At 53.7% G+C, this 20,555-nt stretch overlaps 2 protein-coding genes across 2 annotated transcripts; both read left to right on the top strand.

Annotated features, from left to right (window-relative positions):
• The first annotated feature begins 18,385 nt into the window (after nucleotides 1-18,385).
• LOC139838027 (uncharacterized) lies at nucleotides 18,386-19,255 on the top strand. Its single transcript, XM_071827379.1, has one exon. The coding sequence runs from the start codon at nucleotides 18,386-18,388 to the stop codon at nucleotides 19,253-19,255; it is 870 nt and encodes a 289-aa protein (XP_071683480.1).
• Nucleotides 19,256-19,324: 69 nt separating this feature from the next.
• LOC127319135 (uncharacterized) lies at nucleotides 19,325-19,793 on the top strand. The gene is made up of 2 exons (XM_051349351.1): nucleotides 19,325-19,678; nucleotides 19,773-19,793. The coding sequence occupies exons 1-2, from the start codon at nucleotides 19,325-19,327 to the stop codon at nucleotides 19,791-19,793; spliced, it is 375 nt and encodes a 124-aa protein (XP_051205311.1).
• Nucleotides 19,794-20,555: the final 762 nt, after the last annotated feature.

The raw sequence follows: 20,555 nt of genomic DNA, 5'->3' as shown, positions 1-20,555 counted from the left end.
GAGAGGAGTATGAATCTTTGTAGACCTTTGGATGGACGAAAATGAAGGGCTGTTATTTATTTGAGGGTACCACAAACTTTTTTTTTCCTTTTCGTGTGGATATCACTTAGGCCCTATCCCTTCAGAACGCGAAAGGCATCTTCCTGGCGGACGGCGAAATCTGTAGCACGGATAGTTAGTCATATTTTCTCCCAACCTTAGTTAAATTTTGCCTACAAGAGCATGCCCTGCCAAGCTTTGGTGATGCACGAACAGGACAATTTTGTACAGCCATTTCCCTGTGGTACAGAGAAGAAGTTCTTTAAGTCGTTTTTGTGAAGAGATAGATAGGCCGAGATAAAGCCATGGTGATAAGTGACTGAGTGGGTATATTGAACCTTTGGAAAATAGCAAAAAAATATTTAATTTTTGCTGTTAGAGAGGCAGGCCAATAAGTCAATTGATTAGGGGATTTCAGCCGTTGGTTATGGAAAATGTAGTGCACTACCAGATATGGGCAAACTCCACGAAATGGATGAAAATAATCGAAGAATAGTTAACTGGAGGGACTACTTTTTTTCGATCCCAAGGTGCCTTCTTATAAATTGGTTAGAATGTCAATAGGTAAAAAAAAGTATGAGAAGAAGATATTATAAATCTCTAAAGAGAAAATGGTACCCAAAAAAAGTCGGTAGCTTCAGAGCACACATTGGATCGAAGATGTTTCATGCCGCTACTTAGGTTTTTCTTCATGCCATAATTAGGTTCGTCTGAGTAAACTAGGTTGGTAAAACCGAATTATGATGGCTTCAACATATCAAGGCTACATTTCCGAGCACCATATATGATGTAGATGGTGGCGAAGCGAATAAAGCTTCATTTGCTCTTTTCTAGGTCGTGTTTTAGATCGATCGAGCTTGTGTGGTGCTTGTGAGGTGGAGGCATTGACATCGCTTTGGATTTTTGTTCTCCAATCTCCGTCACGTCGGCATAAAGGATGGTGCCTGCCTCGCTGCGACGATGCTGGCCGTGAGATATGGCTAAGGTACGAAAGTATTGATGACACGTTAACTTCGAGAGGAGTCGTGCGAAGCAAAGTTTGCTCCAACGATTTGACGAAGCAATGCTCATTTGTTTCGTACGTAGCAGACCGATGTGATCATCTATCTGCTTCGGCGAGCGAACGAAACATGCGAGATGCTAGCCCAGAGTGAATTAGGACGAACCCATGCGTAGGAGTTCAGGCAGGATGGATCTATTTTGATGTCTTTTAGCTACGGCACATGCTCAAGCGCACCTCTTCTGGTTGGCAAAGCGACCATGTACGAATAGCGGTATCCTTTGTTCTTTTTTCCTCACAGTCATCATTATCAATCTGCAGTATTACAAGTCTCTGCAGCTAGGGGCTTAAAATCTAATCTTCTAAGGTATGGTTATGTTTGTCATGAGTAGGAGAAAATGTGGCCAACACGAATGGTTTGCTATAGTGTTTTAAATTTGTTTCCTTCGATGCAACGCATGGGCATTTTTGCTAGTATTTCTAAAAAAAAAAAAACTGTTTAGTCTCCCTCAGTTTAAAAATAAGTGGATCAATTTTATCTAAATAATAAGGATATATCTAGATGTATTTTATTGTATAGATATAGTGTACAGATGAGGAATTTACTGTGCCCGGCACTCCGGCACTCCCAAACCATGCAGTGAAGTACCATGTGACCGTCCGTGTGGATGGTAATTCTGTCATTTACCTCAAGCTAATGGAACGACATGCTAGACTTTTTACCAGACCATGAACACCTGATTGAGATTGATTTTCCACGATAATCACATTCGTTTGGCGACGCCTTCGTTTCTCTGTAGGCATGCTGCCGCCGGACCACCTCCGTCGTCCTGGATCAGCAACCTGTGGTCGCCGCATCCCCTACTAGCAAACTACGGCCTTCCCTCGTGTCCTCGCCGTTTCGATCGCGATTGACCATCCTCGCTCCGGCGCCGTCCGGACCGAGGGGTTCCGCTTGCGCCGCCGCTGTTACGGTCGAGGGTCTCGCCTGCGTACACGATCCATCTTGACTGGCTTAGACCATTTTCAGTCGCGTCCCCAAAACCATCTCCCAGAAGGATTTGGAACACGCCGGATAAGAAAACGTTTCAAACCCGTTTTTTGTCCGCGCGATCCGATACGGTGTCCGACGCCCCGAGCCCGTCCCCGCCCCACAGGGGACGTTCCGGGCACGCCGGACACAACGAAAAGCGAGGCGAGGCGTGGCAGGACCGACGCGTCAGCGGCTCGGAAGCCTAAAACCCGTCGCCTGGTCAAGCAATGTTAATGGCGTCCCAGTTTTCCCCGGCGATGCGCGTCTCATCGTGCATGGCCGCGTGGCTATCCGCGCCAGCGTTATTGCGTCCAAACGACCCGCTGCCGCTTCGCTTGCCGCCGTTGTACATTAAGAGGCCATGCGGTTCATCCTAATCTTTCGCCACTCCCAAATCTTCTCCTCGCCGCTCCTAGATCTTCTCCTCTCTGCTCCAACCAATGTTGTCGTCCTCCCGCAAGATCGCCGCGGCGAACGGCTTCGGCCGCGAGAGCCTCACCGTGAAGGAGGCGTGGGCACTGTACCGCGCGGGATATCCCGTCCCGCCGGACATGCGCCTGCCAAGCAACGACGACAGGAAGATGACCGTAAACGGCATAGGTGCACCCTGCAGAACGTCATCGACGGCATCCACAACGGTGCTCCAAGGTTGGAGGTGCCATCCTCACCGCCACCGTGTCCGCAGTGCGCTGGCAGCCGAGGAGGACGTAATCCTCCTCCAACTATTCCTAGTTAGGACCTGCCCGATCGATGCCGTCCTCGTCGCACCGCTCCGCGCCCTACACTGTCCCCAAGCGCGTGGTGAAGGACGAGCTGGCGATGCACGTCAATCTGAAGCACGGCGGCAGCGGAAACAGCAAAGGCGCGGTGGCGGTGCCCTTCTCATGTCGAAGCCGGAGGTGAAGGAGGAGTAGGACGACGAGGAAGCGGCGAAGGCGGCACTGCTGGCGGAGTACGAGCGACAACAGCGACGACCCCGAGGACTGCCCAGGGCTGCGAGCGGCGTGCTTGGCGTCGCTGAATGACAAGGACGCCTGGAGGGGCGACCTCGACACGGCGATCGCCATGTCCATCCGCGACACGGGAAGCCGCTTGTGGACCTCACCGACGACGGCGAGGCAGGACCAAGCGACCTGGTGAAGGACGAACCCGTCAACGAGCCCGACGAGCGCGTCAAGGAGGAGGTCATCACCGACGACATGTACAACTTCCACCAGTACTACGACGCCTCCGGCCGCCGCAAGTACTTTTAGATTAGGTTTAGTTTAAATTTAATCGAACCTCGTTCGAATCTATGTAATATATAGCAAGTTTGGATGAATTTAATCGAATTTTGCTCAAGTTTGAAATTTCCGAAATTTTGTTTGGGGGACGCGACTGGTGATGGGGATATGCCCATAGGGGTGGGTCGCCAGTCCCACTCGCCATGAAGATGGAGGCCCAGGTAGATTGCCAGTCGCCTGGCCGACTTGACCCGAAGGCGACTGGGCCGAAGATCCAAGGAGGAGATCCGTACGGCTGGATAAGAAGATTACTTGCAGAAGGGTGGTGTATCCCGGATTAGTAGAAACTGAAACGATCCGGAGTTATCCCCTTGTAACCCTAGACCGGGGGTGGATATATAAACCCCCGGGCTAAACCCTAGACGACACAACATCTAAGATCCAATCTCTCCCCTGTAAGCTCTTGGCTCCGCGCCGACTGGCCCCCCCACTGTAATTCTCCACTGAGCAATAAGATCTAGCAGGACGTAGGCCTTTTACTCTCCGGAGGGGCTGAACCTGGGTAAAACCTTGCGTCTGACGTGGGCACTACCCTTCGAGTAACCGATGTTGCCCTATCCTGTATTGACTAATTGGAGGCCCATGAAGACACCCGAAGGCTAGATGGGCCACCTGGACAGCGCACCGGAAGAAACCTTGGCGGGCAAGACAAGGAAGCGGTCAACAAGGAAAGATTAGATCTAAAAGTACTGTAAACCTAGTCGTACTCGGTTAGGACCCTTGAGACCTGGCCTCCTATATAAAGGCCAGGAGAGGGGCTGCCGAGGGACACGAACAATCTTAGCAATCATAGCCAACAAATACTTAGAGCTAGGAACCCTAGCAATAGCAATCTCGCCGAGATCTCAGCCGAACTATTCGGCACCCCATTGTAACCCATTGTCTTCATAATCAAGAACAGACAGGCAGGACGTAAGGGTTTTACCTCATCGAGGGCCCCGAACCTGGGTAAATCGCTCTCCCCGCTTGTCTGTGAACCGATGTCTCGTATCAGCTTGCAGGATTCCATCAACCCTAAGCCCCTATCGGAGGGCATTGGCGAGGAGTACCCTCGACAATTGGCGCCGTCTGTGGGGAACCTGTCGGCACAAGATCGGACATCGGCTGAACCCGTCATGTCATCAGCAGCTTCATCAACACCATCATCGCCTCATCTGGGAAGCCCGATCCGCTTCGGCTCCTACGAATTCACCCCGCACAGCGAATCATCTCGCTCGACCTTCTCTGGTTTACAAGGAAACATGGAGATGGCTTTCGGGAGCGTCCACTACAACGTCAACTCAGAAGGAATTCTTCGGTTGCTGGAATCTCCTATCTCCAGATCGACGAGTCCAAGCGCATCGTCGACACCTGACCTTTCGGCTGGCCTGACAAGCCCGTCGAGTCCGTCTGCGCCTTCGACTCCCCGTTCGGCATCTTTCATGTCGGTCGGATCTGATGATCCCGTGTCCTCGGAGCTGACCTCGTATTACTGCATGAACTGCAACACCAGGCATGGACTGGGGTCAAGCGACACGCCATTCATCTGCAACGCCTACTATTCATCAGGAGAGGACAGCATCGGCAGCATCGCCCGAGGAGACACCCGAAGAGTGGCGCCCCTCCAAGTTTATGTCGCTAACAGGGGAGACGGAGATCGCACCCCCCGTTCCAGCAGGCGGGCTAGTTTTGAGAACAGCGCCAGCAATGACAACAGCGACCACACCATTACAGAGGAGGAATGGGCAGCAGCCAAGGCAGCCGTACTCAACAATACACCGCTTTCGGCGGGAACTACGGTTGGCACACTCAATGCCTACCGCTCCATATTGGAGAAAAATCGGGAGCGCCTATCTAAGGAGCAAGGCACCCTCGAGAGACGCCTATCTGCGGCAGACCGGTCCAGCGAGCGACGAAGGGGCTCGCAGGGGAGTGCCTCTCGAAGTACTCACGGAGGAGGCAAACATCGATCGAGACTGTCCAGACTTTCGGAAGATGACGCAAGGGAGATAACATCAAACCTGACCAAGTCTTTTATAACCACGGACACCGCAGGCATGCCACGGCCAAAAACCGTTGCAGGAGCAACAGCCAACCTTGCAGCATACCTTATTAACCAGCGTCCCGAAGGATCCATGGCTCAGGCCCACCGTGGCGCTTTGGAAAGTCTCGCAATATTAGGACATAATCTAGTTCCACCGAAAGAAAAGACCCTGCAGGCCAGCGGTTCAAAGCATCACGCAAGAGACGCTCGGGATGAAATTACACAGAGCAGGATCGACAAAGCAAGGCGACGACGCGCCACCAGGGAAGAATTTGACAGTGATTCTTCGGATGAGACCCAGGAGAACGACGGCGAGCTTAGAGGAGCCGATTGTTTGAGCTACAAAATTCGGGAAGCGATGCCACCCAAGAAGTTCAAACCCACTCCTACCGACGCCGCCAAATACGATGGGCAACAGGAGCCAAGGTCCTGGATAGAGGACTATCTGCAGACAGTGATTCTGCAAAAAGGAAATCAGATAGCAGCAATGCAATGCCTGCAGCTTTACCTAAAGGACTCAGCGCGAGCCTGGCTCAGAGGACTGCCAAAGGGTTCCATTAAGTCATGGGACGACCTAGTAGAAGCCTTTGTCGCTAACTTCCAAGCAACCTACAAAAGTCCCGTCGGGATCGAGGAGTTACGGCACTGTCAGCAAAAGCAGAAGGAGTCGATGCGCGCATATATCGGGAGATTCACCAAACTCCTGAATGATGCGGAAGACGTATCTGTCGACAGAGCAATCGACGCTTTCAGTGATGGCATCCGACGTGAAAGCTATATAGAAGAACTTGGCCGCAAGAAGCCGAAAACCATAACCAAGTTAATGGAAATCGCCAACAGCTGGGCCGATGGCGAAGACAACGTCCGAAAGCCACGACAGCGCAGTGACGACGAAGAAGATGACCAGCCGAAGCATGATTCGGGTGGTCGCAGGGATCGCAACAAGAGAAGGAAGAACCGCAGTTACGATGACAATAACTTGGTGGCCGCAGGTTACTCTGATCGGCAGGATGATCGGTACGACGACAGGCAAGACGATCGACAGGACGGCAATCAGAACAACTCTGGGAACCGTGGCAACTATAAACCACGACAACAGAGAACTCCCGAATTGCCTTACGCTGAACAGATCAACGCCCCTTGTTATCTGCATTCATATACCGATTCCAAGGATGGTAAAGTAAAGTCTAGCCACCTGCTCAGGGACTGTTGGCAGTTCATCGATATGCATAAACTCATCCAAAGGCAGTGTGCCGGCAACAGCCTACCACCACCACCACCGCCACCCCCATCACAACATCAGGTCCAGCAAGCTCAACCTCATCAACCCAATGAGGCATTTCCACCACCACGTGGGCAGATGAGTATGATCCACAGGACAGGCGTTTCAAGGAGAGAAATGAAGAGGCTCACCCGAGAAATTAACCTGGCAGAAAGTGTTATGGAAAACATTCCTGAGTATGTCGAGTGGTCGTCTCAGGACATCACGTTCAGTCGAACGGACCACCCGATGACTATACCAAAACCAGGACACGCCGCCCTAGTGGTCGAAGCACAGATAGGAGGGTTCAAGATGAGCAAAGTCTTTATGGATGGAGGAAGTGGACTCAACCAGATATTCCTTGACACAATTCAAGGTATGGGGATCACCATGAGAATGTTGGAAGACTCAGACACCCGCTTCCATGGGATACTCCCTACTTCACCAGCGCACTCTCTTGGCAAAGCATACCTGAACGTCGTCTTCGGCAAACCCGACAATTTCAGGAAGGAGAAGATCGAGTTTGAAGTCGTGAACTGGGAATCACAGTATCACGCCATACTCGGGAGACCAGCTTATGCCAAGTTCATGGCTGTGCCGCACTATGCATACCTCAAGCTGAAGATGCCAGGGAACAACGGGACAAACATCACAGTCTACGGAAGTTTCTCGCGCTCGGACAATTGTGATCGTGACTTTCAAAGGATTGCTGCAAAGTTTGGGCCACGGCGAGAGACTGTCGACCCTCCACCCAGGTTGACGATACAAGAAATCAAGGAGGAAAAACTCGACAGGGAAATCAAGAAGAAGCCAGCTCCCTAAGCCCCAGCAGCAAAAGCATCGGCTGAAAAAGTTTCGGCAGTTGTCGATGCAGAAGATATAGGAGGCAGCAAGACGTTGACAATCGCTGCCCAGACGCCTGGCGAAATCAACAACGCCGCAAAGAACCACCAAAGATGACGAAGAAATCGGAAGATCCTTCTGAAGAAGAGAAGAACCCCTTCCTTGATAAAACACTCCCTTAGTTTTTAACTTTTTTCCTTTTCTTTACACAGGGCCTCCTTTTTTTGCCCTCTAGTTTCGTATTTACCCTATCAATAAGCACTTAAGTTTCGACTCTTGTTAAAGCATTGCAGTAATTTAAAGCATCTATGACCGTGCCGCTGTCAAGTAACGGCACAACGTACCGCGCGGCAGGAGATAGCGCCTCAGGGCAAAAGCCTCTACGAGCACTGCAAAGAAAAACGAGGACATTAATCCTTCCCTCTGCTTGAGATGCCTCTACGAGTGCCGTACAAAGCAAGAGTTCGGAAAATTTAAACACAACCCACGTTCGATATTTCACTTATGGAAATATCAAAGAGCAACGGGCTCATCGGCAGAATCATTACACCCGAAATATTTGGGAATGATTGTCGAAACTTACAATCGGTTGAAAGCAAAGTTGCGCATACAACAGGTTTAGCAAAACCTGCAACACGAGCTGATCACTCATAATGATTTGCTGACCAACTAGTACACATACATCTAACGGGCAATTAAGCTTTGCTCCTTTGAATATTTGCCAACGGCATGGTAAAAGTAATATTCATGTATTAACCAGTTAAAAAGTTTTGGCTTAACAATCCTAACACTCGGATGGATTAGCCAATACAATTTACAAAAGTAACTTTACACCCTGACATCACCCTTGCGGAGTTTCTCCTTCTTCAGGTACCTTAGACTCCTCCTCAAGCCTGTCAACAATTATATGGGCGGGCACTATAACCTTCGGGTACAGTTCTTCAAAATCACCAGTTGCATTGGCAATAGATAACAAACATGATGAAGGATAACGAGCAAGCACAAGGGCAAGTGTGCACTTGGCCCCTGCAAACACTTGGGCTCTCACCAGCTCCCGAACCTTCTTGGCATTTCCAAACTCGGACATCAAAGTCAACAGAGTGGGGGGAACAGCATTTAAAGGAAACATCGTCTTCCAAACCACCCTCATAGCTTTGTAGCACTTGTCGAAGAACTGGTGGACTTGTTGGACTCGATCCTGAAATTTGGCGACAGCCGAAGTCTTCGAGTGTTCCCGCCAGAAAATCTCTTCGGATGAAGAAAGCTGGGTTAGAGCATGCACTCGCTCATGTATCCGCTTGTTCTCTTCAGCACGGTTCAAAGCTATGACTGGAAAAAGAATTAGTAAAGAGTCAGACAAGGAGTTGTTAACAAACAGGCAAAGGAATCAGGAAACTTACAGTTTAAACTTTCGGTAGCCTTATGCAGCTCACTAAGAGTGTACCGCTCCACGTCGGCTGCAATCTCGCTCTTTTTATTGACAATGGCTGCCAAGGCATAAGTGCTGCGTAAGTCCTTTTCCATCTGCGTAACCCGGTCCTTCATAGCTGGATCCGGTCACTTTCAGGAAGGGCACCTGAAGAGTCATCAATAAACGAGGGCACCGGGAAGACCTGCAGGAGATATCGTTATAAAGGGATAATGGATATGGTACAGCCGAACATCCAAAATAACTCCCATCGGGAGAACTGCAAGAAGTAATATCATAACAAAAGTGTGCTAACAACATTGCTAGCACGGAGTTTATTACAAGCATAAGTTTTGCGGCAGAACAACGTTTCACATCAGCTTAAGCACAAGTTCGTTACAAGAATCAAGGAAGTTGGGTTTGAGTCGATGAACTGGGCCCAGCCGACGACTTCCTTAATGAAACCAGTTCAAGGAGCTGACGGGCACAAGTAAGGGCAGACGCTTTAAAGGCGCTCAAATCAACAAGCTGCCCGTCTCGCTCTTTCGGAAGCCCCTTAGTCATTTCATCGATGTCACCCTTAAAGCCGTAACCCATCATAAGCTGGAAGGGAAGGACAGCACCAAAAGTGCGCGATGTACGCTTGAATACCTCGATGACCTCCTTGGTGTCAACCGCGAAGGTATCAATCAGCTGTCCCAGGGTCTTCTCTTGCTTGATCTTGGGGAAGATCATCGAGTGCATCCGCGCCAGGGCACCCTTCCCCTTTACAAGAAGCTCTTGTGTAAGCTGATGAGAACCAAGAATCATTGATACAGCATTCGCTGGAGAGTTATTTGGAACTTTATCCAGGGCATCGGCAGGGATGTTCGCCGCCTCTGCAGGAGAAAGAAAAAAATTCATTGGCAAAAAAGATCGAATCCATAAGTGCGTTATTCGACAGAGGTGTATAAAAATTATCAAGTAAGGCTAAAGAAGATTGGCGAAGGACTTCATCCTTTTCGGCTGATCGAGCTTCAGCCATCAGCCTGGATGTTTCTTCCTCCTTCAACTTCTCTTTCAGCTTGTCCAGTTCTGCCTTCAGAGAGTCAATCTCTTGGCGAGCCTCAGCAGCTATCTTGACTGCGCCATCCAATTTCAAGGAGGAAGATTTGACTTCCTCTTGCAGCCGAACCTTGTCAGCTTCCAGAGAAGTGAATTGGGAGGCGAAGGCCTCCAAAGAGGAAATAACACCTCGCAAGTCCTTAAGAAAGAAGATATTTTACTAGAAATTGTCAAGCAGAGCACGCTCCAAGAGATTTGCATTACAGTTAGAAAAAGGCTTACAGAAGGAGGAGTTGCGGTGACAGCAGTTGGAGAGACGCCTTTCCCTAGGGGCGGCCTTAGGAGCCGAAGCTTCGGAAGCCACTACGACCGGTGAGGCAGTATCAGATTTGGCTTTTTTAGTCGGGGGCTCGATAAATCCTTCGTCGCTGCAAAGGTGAAAGGGCGACAATGGTTATAGAAAGAGTGAGAAAAATAAAAGGGCAAAGTATAACTTCAGAAAGGAAACTACTTACATGTCGAAGAGATCATCTTCATCGGCAAAGCCGCCGGTTGATCTCTTCACAGGTGAAGCCCTGGCCCCCTCTGCAGCTGCATCAACAAAGGTATCATGGTCAGCGTCGTTATTACGCGTTGATCCATCCACGACACCAGCGTCATCAGCTGAGGAGGGAAGGTCGGTGTGGGCAGCTTCAAAATCTATCGGACCATTGTATTCGTCCTCTAGGCCTGTGTGCTCGACAGTGTGGAAATCTACAGGGATTGAGGAGCCTCTCCCTTCAGAAGTGTCATCTGGAGAATCATGTATATTACCAGAAACTGTGGGGATCTGTCGAAGAAAATAACAAGTAAGAACAATGGCAATTGTGTCGGCTAAGGAAAAAAAGGCATAGTAAAGACGTGAGAAAGAAAATACCTCTGATGGTGGGTGATCCGCATCAAGAGGAGAATGAGAAGAGATCAGTGGAATCGAATCTTCCTGGTTAAAGGAAGTAAGGCGCCGGACTTCATCAAGCAACTCCTTTTCCGACAGGTCGGCAGCATTAATCCTGGTTTCATCCTTTGGACCTGAGTACAACCACATCGGGTGAACTCTGGCCATGACTGGTTGGATTCGGCGCTTCAAGAATACCGCTGCCACCTCTGTGCCGATCATAGTTTGGCCGTTGGCCTCTTTGATTCGAAGAAATTTGGCGAATAATTCTTCGGCTGATGCTCTCTCATCGGGTGAGAGAATGTTCTTCCAAGAGTTCTTGGGTTTGGCTTCGGAAACATCAGCATAGCAAGGAAGCCGAGATTCGGGTGACAGGGAGTCCTTGACGTAAAACCATTTCAGCCTCCATCCTTGCACGGACTCTCTCATTGGGAAATTAAAGTAATTGACCTCTGAACGAGCGACAAAACCTACTCCTCCGGTGACAAAGTACCCATTACTACTGCTGTATCTCTTCACATAGAAGATCTTTTTCCACAGCCCGAAATGAGGTTCGCAAAGGGTGATGAACACAGCAACATGGAGGATTGAGTTGGGAGTAAGTTGCCATAGTTGGATTTCGTATGTCCGCAAGAGATGGGGGAGGAATCCATGAGTGGGGAGCGAAAGGCCTCGGTGAAGGAAAGATAAGAACATCACAGTAAAGCCAGCAGGAGGATCAGGCCGAGAAATCGCACCTGGAAGGATTACATCTCCCGCATCGGAGGATATCAATCCTAGGCTTCGGGATCTCTTCTCGTCACGCTTGGTGACGGTTGATGCTACCCAGTCCCCGGGCTTGACTATTGAGCTCGACGGCGCTGGCGGCGCCGGAGCTGGGGGAGGAGCGCTCGGGGCGCTCCCCTTCGGAAGAGAAGAGGAGGACTTGGCGGCGGCACCTCCGCTGGTGGAGCTGGCGGCGGCGGCAGGATTCTTCTTCTTCACCATTGTGGGATCTGAGGAAGATTGGAAAAATTGCGGTGGCAGCGCGACAACGGCGAAGGAAGGAAGAAGGGGAAGAATGAGGAGATACTGCGGGGACCGTGGAGGAGATTAGGAATTTTTCGCTCCTTGAAGATTTTGAGGAGAAGTTAAGAGTTAAGTAAGCACGTGGCGCTTGAAGGAGGGGTGGAACCGGCGGCCCACTATGTCCACGTTGTGCGAAAATCGAGGAGGCGCCTCGGTCACCATGCGTGCAATGATCAAACCCTAAAAAACTGTCCGTACAGAGTCAGGGTGGGCCCGTCAGGTCAAAACCTGTCAATCAGCCCACAACAGTTACACGTCAGCAGTGACGTCATAAAAAAACTTGAGGCATTCGAAGGAGAGATGAAAAGTTATCGGGTAAAGACTTGAGTCTACGCACAGATTGCAAGCATCTGTACCTAGACTCGGGGGCTACTCCCATCGGGAGCACTAACGCGCACCCGATAAAATGAAGAGTCGACAGAATGAGCATTCGAAGGAAGAAGGATTGAGTCTGCACTCGGTTACAAGCACTTGCACCTAGACACTCCCATCGGGAGTGCATGATGCACACCCAATAAAAGTTTTTTGCACTCCAGGATCATGCCCGAGGACTTGATTCTGTGTAGGGTAACGTTGTTTTGCCATCGGCAGTTAACCAACAAAAGTTGGGCACGTTACTCATTATCCTTTGTATAAAGAAAATATATCGGATGACCTATGAAGACCTGTGGAAAACATCGACAGAGGAGAATATTCGAGTGGTACAACTTGAGTCTACGCACGGATTACAAGCATCCGTACCTAGACTCGGGGGCTACTCCCATCGGGAGCGCTGACGCGCACCCGATAAAATGAAGACGGAGCAAATTCAAGATGAGCAAAGAACATCAGGAGAAGAACATCAGGAGAAGACATACATTAGTCTCTACCCGAACTATCTTCGGCTAGACACTCGGGGGCTACTGACGTGGGCACTACCCTTCGAGTAACCGACGTTGCCCTATCCTGTATTGACTAATTGGAGGCCCATGAAGACACCCGAAGGCTAGATGAGCCACCTGGACAACGCACCAGAAGAAACCTTGGCGGGCAAGACAAGGAAGCGGTCAACAAGGAAAGATTAGATCTAAAAGTACTGTAAATCTAGTCGTACTCGGTTAGGACCCTTGAGACCTGGCCTCCTATATAAAGGCCAGGAGAGGGGCTGCCGAGGGACACGAACAATCTTAGCAATCATAGCCAGCAAAAGCTTAGAGCTAGGAACCCTAGCAATAGCAATCTCGCCGAGATCTCAGCCGAACTATTCGGCATCCCATTGTAACCCATTGTCTTCATAATCAAGAACAGACAGGCAGGACATAAGGGTTTTACCTCATCGAGGGCCCCGAACCTGGGTAAATCGCTCTCCCCGCTTGTCTGTGAACCGATGTCTCGTATCATCTTGCAGGATTCCATCAACCCTAAGCCCCTATCGGAGGGCATTGGCGAGGAGTACCCTCGACAGCGTCCCTTGCACCTCGACCCGCAGATGGCAATGTTCCCTTGCCCCCGCATCAACGAAGTGCTACCCCCTGTAGCATCTGCCGTGGTCATATCCACGACAGTGGCGCCCACCGTGGGGCATGGGACATCAAGCCTCCGAGCTACGGCGAGGCCCTACTCGCCAGTGCGGCGGCCGGTTGCTTCCGGCAGGATGATCGCCACAGGCAACTTCTTCTGCATCCAGCCAAGCACCTACCGGCCTGCCTCATCGCCCCTCAAGCACGCCTGGATGGTGCCGATCGGCTCGATCAACCTCTTCGTTGGGCTCGCTGGCGTCAGCGACCCCACCGAGCCCCGCCCTGACCGATCACACGACCCCTTCGCGCCGGGCCAACTCCTCACCGCCACTCGCCCAGTCACCGGTGAAGTATACGCGGAGGCCGAGTCTGCCCTGGAAGACGACGCCGACTCGGCGGCCACGGCGCTGATCGCCGATCCCACCGTCACGGCGTCAGCCGCCAACTCTGTCGCCGCAACCCCAGCCGCCGACTCCGTCGTCGCGGCGTTTGACGCCGACTCCACCGCCACGGCATCAGTCGCCGGGTCCACCGCCGTGTCCCCGACCGCCGGCTCCATCGCCACGGCGTCGTTGAAGGACTCCATCTCCCTGGTCTCTCACCCAAGCGACTTCGAGGACGACTCCGTTCTCTCCCTCTTCGGCAGCGATTCTGACTCGGACTCCGTTGTGGCCCCGCGCTACCGCTACCCAACCGCCGTCTTCATGGCGGGAGGCGAGGAGGAACCTCCGAATGACGCCTTCACCACTCCTCTCCCTGCAACCGCCACCGAGACCGAGATCGAGGCGCATCGGGCGGCCCTCGAAGAACAGAGGAAGTAGGAGCTCGCCGAGCGGCAGAAATTTCGCCTCGAGCAATACGAGGTGAGAGCCGTGTCCCACTATCGCCAACAGCGCAATCGCCTGCGCATGGAGCGTGCCCGCGCGCACGACTTCCCCAGCGCGCGTCTCAACTTTGACGACCCGGATGGAGAAGTTCAGACTTCCCGAGTCCAGAACCCCGACGTCCCAGAAGGAAGTCGGGCCGCCGCCGGTAGGACGGCGCATGGAGCGCCACCACCACCACCGCCACCACCACCACCACCCGAAGTTCCTCGGGCGGAAGTGGACGCCAATGGCCTACCACTACACTCGTCTCCAGCTGACAACGTCGCAGCTGCCCAAGCCGTTCTTGCGAGGCTCCCCGAAACGGGAGACGGCGCGATCCTCGTCCAACACGCCAAGGCCCTGGTCGCCAAGGCTTTGGAGCAGCAACACGCTGCCGCCGACTCGCAAGGGCGACTCTATTCGCGCTCATCCGCCAGTCGCGCGGCGTCTTCCGGAGCGGCAAACCGCGCGGTCGCCAACGCCAACAACTGCCCGCCGCCAGCACCACGCGCGGCCCACTCGACCAACAACCGAATCGAGCCGCGCCCCGCGCGAGTGATGGTCGCCGCCAATGGGCAACCCGTCGATGCGCGCACCCACATCGTCAATAATCAAGAATGGCGGGCGCGAAACCGCATGAATAACTGCTACGCTGACGAAGTCCCGCGTCAAAGCGCGTTCACTTGAGTCGGCCCCGCCTGTTTCGGGCCGATGATCAGAGGCGAGCCCTACCCCGCAGGATTCAAGGGGCCCCGCGACATCGAGAAGTACGATACTCACATCGACCCCACAGTCTGGATCGACTCGTATGCCATGGCAATGGGCATCCAAGGCCATTCTGAGTTGCTCGCGACACGCTACCTGCCTCTCATGATGGACGGCGTAAATCGCCATTGGTTCAACACCCTCACCGCAAACAGCATCGACTCTTGGGAAGAAGCCCGTGCCGCATTCATCCCGCACTTCGCCAGCGCGTACACCCGCGCAACAACTATAGAAGACCTGGATCGCTGTGTCCAGGGCCCGCGCGAGTCAACTCGCCGATGGGTGCAGTGCTGGCAAGATATGTGGACGACCTCCAGCGGCATTAGCACGGACACGGCGATCTACTGCTTCTGGCGGTGCTGCCGGTACGAACCGCTAAGCGCCAAACTCCGCCGCGTTAGCAGAGATAACATCTCAATCTCTGAGCTTTTCGACATCGCCACTCGCTACGCCGACGAAGACCCTACAGTCGACTCGGACGATGAGTACGGCCAGCGGCGCAATCGCCGCCCTGTTCACACCGATTCTCGACGCGGCGACTACCGGTTTGGCGGTCGATCCAACAATGGAAAGCGCCACGCCGACGGAGGACACAACGAGCTCGTCGCCAACGCCGACTACGAGCAGCGTGAGCCAAAATCCTTCCGACGCGACAACTGTGCGCCGCGGGAGGACCGACCTCCGCCCAAGCGCTTCGATGCACGCAGTCTGCTGGACGCCCCATGCATCTACCACAGCAGGGAGGGCAAGCCCTCAACACACACAACAGGGAACTGCTACTCCCTGAAGCAGATAGAGAAGGCCCACCGCGCCAAGGAAAACGACGGCGGCAATCAGCACAAAGCTCGCGCCAAGGACCCAGATCAGCACAAGGGAGAAGGGTTCGGCCGTAGCGCCGGCTCGCTCCATACCTTCACCGGAGTCGGCGATCGTCGGGACAGGAAGGTCCTCGCAAGGGCAGTGGCAGTACACGCGGTCGTCCTCGACGTGCCCCGGTGGCTCAACTGGTCCGAGCAGAGCATCACCTGGAGTCGCGAAGACCACGCTCCTCGCATCGAGTACCCCGGCCGAGTGGCGCTGGTCGTCAGGCCCAAGGTGGCCGACTACTGGCTGCCGAAAACTTTGATGGACGGAGGAAGCTCCATCAACATTCTGTACTACGAGACCTTCCAACGACTCGGCTTACCAGATTCACGCCTTGAGAACGCCAAGGTCACATTCCATGGCATCGTCCCCGGGCAGAAGGCCTTCCTGATCGGCAAGGTCACGCTGCCAGTCACCTTCGGCACACCCGTGAACTACTGCACCGAGCGGATAACGTTCGAGGTGGTCAACTTCCGCAGTTCCTATCACTGCGTGCTCGGCCGACATGCGTTCGCCCGGTTCATGGCCGCACCTCACTACGCCTACAACATGATGAAGATGCCCGGGCCTCGCGGCGTCATCACCGTCCACGGCGACCCGGAGATGGCACTGGAATGCGAGGACGTCAGCGCCAAGCTCGCCGACGCCGTCATCGCCAACGAACACGACAACTCCGCCGAGCTCGCCAAGTACCCAGTCGACCGCAACGACCCCGCCATCCTGGAGAAACCGACCGAGCTTGACTCGTCCGCAGCAACTTTCAAGCCTACAACCGACACTCGTCAAGTAGATCTTGTAGAGGATGATCCGAGTAGACAAATTACCATTGGGACGGGCCTGTCCGCCCAATAGGAAAGCGCGCTCATCAAGTTCCTCCGTGAGAATCGAGATATCTTTGCATGGAAACCATCTGACATGCCAGGTTTCCCGAGAGAACTTGCTGAGCACAAATTACACGTTGACCCCTCCGCACGCCCCCTTAGGCAGGCAATGCGCCCCGTAGGAGAAGAGCGACGATGCGCAATCGCCGAAGAAGTGAACCGGCTGCTCGCCACCGGCTTCATCATCGAAATCAAGCACCCCAAATGGCTGGCAAACCCAGTCTTGGTGCTAAAGAAGAATAAGACATGGCGTATGTGTATCGACTACACTAGCCTCAATCATGCATGTCCCAAGGACCCATTCGTCCTGTCGCGAATCGACCAGATTATCGACGCGGTCGCCGGGTCCGAATCGCTGTGCTTCCTCGACGCTTACTCCGGGTACAATCAAATAAAGATGGCCAAAGAAGACCAAGAGAAGACATCATTCATCACGCCACTGGGTGCTTACTGCTACACATCCATGACCTTTGGCCTCAAAAACGCTGGAGCGACATACCAACGGTGCATGAACAGCTACCTGGAGAGCCAAATCGGCCGCAACGTACACGTCTACATAGACGACGTGGTAGTCAAGTCGACTCGACAGGACGACCTCATCACCGACCTCACCGAGACATTCGCCAACCTACGATGCTACAAGATCAAGCTCAACCCTCTGAAGTGCACCTTCAGGGTCCCCTCGGGACATCTGCTCGGCTACGTCGTTTCCAAGCGTGGCATCAAGCCCAACCCGGAGAAAACCCTGGCGGTCATGCGAACCAAGCAGCCAACCTGCCTGGTCGATGCGCAAAAGCTCGCCGGCCGGGTCGCAGCCCTCAGTCGCTTCATACCCAGACTCGGCAACAAGGCCACGCCACTCTATCGCCTACTCAAGAAGTCGGAATCGTTCGAGTGGACAGAAGAAGCACAACGGGCCCTGGAAGAGCTCCAACACGCCCTGCAGAACGCCCCCATCCTCGCGGCAGCCACAAGAAACTATGCTACTATACGTCGCTGCGTCGAATCGCGCGATAAGCGCGGTCATGGTCGTTGAGCGCAAGGAAGAAGGAAAAGAGCAGCTGATACAGCGCCCAGTATACTACATCAGCGAGGCCTTAATCGACTCAAAGCAACGGTACCCACACTATCAAAAGCTGGTGTACGCAGTCCTCAGGGCCCAGAGGCGACTAGCCCCTTACTTCCACGAGCACCCCATCAAGGTAGTCGCTTCAACACCACTCGCCGACATTATCCGCAACCGTGACGCAACTGGCCGAATCGCCAAGTGGGCAGTCGAGCTCGGCGTCCACAACATCACGTACGAGTCACGCCACGCCATCAAGTCTTAGGCACTCGCCGACTTCCTCGTCGACTGGGAAGAGGCCCAGCAACCGAGCCCCCCCGCGGACCTCAAGCATTGGACACTGCACTTCGACGGCTCCAAGAACCTCGAGGGGGCAGGCGCAGGAGTCGTCCTCACGTCGCCAAAAGGCGACATCGTGAGATACGTCCCGCAACTCCGGTTCGAGCCCTGCACCAACAACATGGCCGAATACGAGGCGCTCCTACACGGCATGCGAGTAGCAAAAGAGATGGGCGCAACACGGCTGCGCTGTCTCGGCGACTCCGACCTCGTCGCCAGCCAGACATCCGGCACCTGCGACGCCAACATGATCGCTTACAAACGAGCGGTCGACCAAGCCGGCGCCAGCTTCGCCGGCCACGTCGTCGAGTGGGTCGATAGGCGCAAGAATGAAGAAGCAGATGCGCTAGCCAGACTCGGGTCCAAGCGACTCCAGCCTCCTCCAGGCGTCTTCCTCGATATCCTCAGCCACCCCTCGGTGCGCGCACCTCGCGAGCTGGACATCGCCGAGCCTCTCGCGCCCGACTCCATCCTAGTCGCACTCGCCTCCGATAGCGGCGACTGGACGGAGCCGTACCTAAGCTACCTTGAACGCCAGGTGCTCCCAATGGACGAAACAGAGGCACGAGCGATCGTACGCAGGTGCAAGTCTTTCACCATTATCAACAACGAGCTATACAAGCGCAGCATTTCGGGAATATTCCAGCGGTGCGTCGGCGCTGACGAAGGACGCAAGATCCTGCACGACATCCACGCAGGGGACTGCGGCCACCATGCAGGCGCACGCTCAATCGTCGCCAAAGCCTTCCTGTGTGGTTTTTATTGGCCAACAGCCCACGAAGACGCAGTCGCGCTCGTCCGCGCGTGTGCCGGATGCCAAAAGTATGCAAGCCAATCGCACATGCCGGGATCGGCATTGAAGACCATACCCCTCACCTGGCCGTTCGCCGTCTGGGGCCTGGACATGGTGAGAAAATTTAAAACAGCCCCCGGCGGGTACACTCACCTCTTAGTCGCGGTGGACAAGTTCACCAAATGGGTAGAAGCAAAACCCATCAAGAAGTGCGACGGAAAAACAGCCACCAAGTTCCTACGCTAGCTTATCTACCGCTATGGCTACCCTCACAGCATCATAACCGACAACGGCACAAATTTCGCCAAAGGGGAGATGGCGGATTTCTGCAAGGACAAAGGCATCCGACTCGACCTCGCATCAGTCGCACACCCCGAGTCAAATGGACAAGCGGAAAGAGCAAACCAGAGCATCCTCCACGGACTCAAGCCGCGACTAATGGTGCCTCTGGAGCGCGCAGCCGACTGCTGGGCAGAAGAACTCCCCTCCGTGCTGTGGGGCATTCACACAACACCAAACAGGTCGACCGGCTTCACGCCCTTCTTTCTGGTATACGGTGCCGAGGCGGTCATGCCCACGGACATTGCTTACGACTCGCCACGGGTCACCAACTACGCCGAAGACGATAACGAGCGCGCTCGCCAAGACGACATTGACCTCCTCGACGAGGCCAGGGACCTCGCACTCTCCAGGACCGCCATCTACCAGCAAGGTCTCCGCCGCTACCACAGTCATCGCGTTCGCAGTCGCTCCTTCCAAGTAGGGGATCTCGTGCTCCGGCTAATCCAAGACAAGAAAGGCATGCACAAGCTGTCCCCCCCATGGGAAGGACCTTTCGCCGTCAGCCGCGTACTCGGCAATGACTCCTACTACCTCACCGACGTCCGCAAGGACGACAAAGGCGAACCACTCACCCGAGAGGTGGAGCGCCCCTGGAACGTCAATCTCCTCCGACGGTTTTACACCTAAGGAAGATATGTAACCCACAAATTCAGTGATTAATCAAAGTCGCCGATTGCGTCAATCTCCAACACCGGTCGCCTCTCCGTTGTTCGCCAGATAACTGTATCTCCCATCTCGTTAAACACGAGCCCAATCGCCATGACACGCGACTTGGTACTGGGAGACCTTCGATCGCTGCTGCTGGAAGAGAAAGTCCACGATCGGCCAAGTAGCCGGGCTAACAAGGGCACGACGGGCAGCCCGGGCTCAACACCAGGCCCAGCTACCCCCCACCCCTTACGCCGACAGGTGAAAACGGCGACTGGAACCTACAGCAGGGTCGCATGCCCGACCAGCCCCCCGGGCCACAGCGATCATCTAGTGCTACGCTATACATCACACCAATGCCCTCCTCTACCTTAGGCTGGTGACTTCAACGGCTAAGTACTTCGACCAGGGACCCCGCAAAACGGACCCGCGGCTCGCCAAGGAACAACGCCCCCAAGAACCCCCTTTGGAGTCGCCAAGCGACTGGCTCACCGAGCCACGACGAGAGGCGCGCTACATATAAACAGCGCAAATATACCCAACCCACTACTCCACC

The sequence above is a fragment of the Lolium perenne genome, chromosome 3, assembly GCF_019359855.2.
Source record: "Lolium perenne isolate Kyuss_39 chromosome 3, Kyuss_2.0, whole genome shotgun sequence".
In the NCBI taxonomy this organism is placed as follows: Eukaryota; Viridiplantae; Streptophyta; class Magnoliopsida; order Poales; family Poaceae; genus Lolium; species Lolium perenne.
Note: the sequence above shows the minus strand (reverse complement) of the source record. Positions and strands in the feature narration are given on the sequence as shown.

What these genes read in the sequence shown, in the direction of transcription:
- LOC139838027 (XM_071827379.1), top strand. Translation starts at nt 18,386, where the DNA reads ATGGGCGCAACACGGCTGCGCTGTCTCGGCGACTCCGACCTCGTCGCC.
- LOC127319135 (XM_051349351.1), top strand. Translation starts at nt 19,325, where the DNA reads ATGGCGGATTTCTGCAAGGACAAAGGCATCCGACTCGACCTCGCATCA. An exon ending in ACATTGACCTCCTCGACGAG is followed by an intron (nt 19,679 to 19,772) that starts GCCAGGGACCTC and finishes CCTTCCAAGTAG; the next exon opens with GGGATCTCGTGCTCCGGCTA.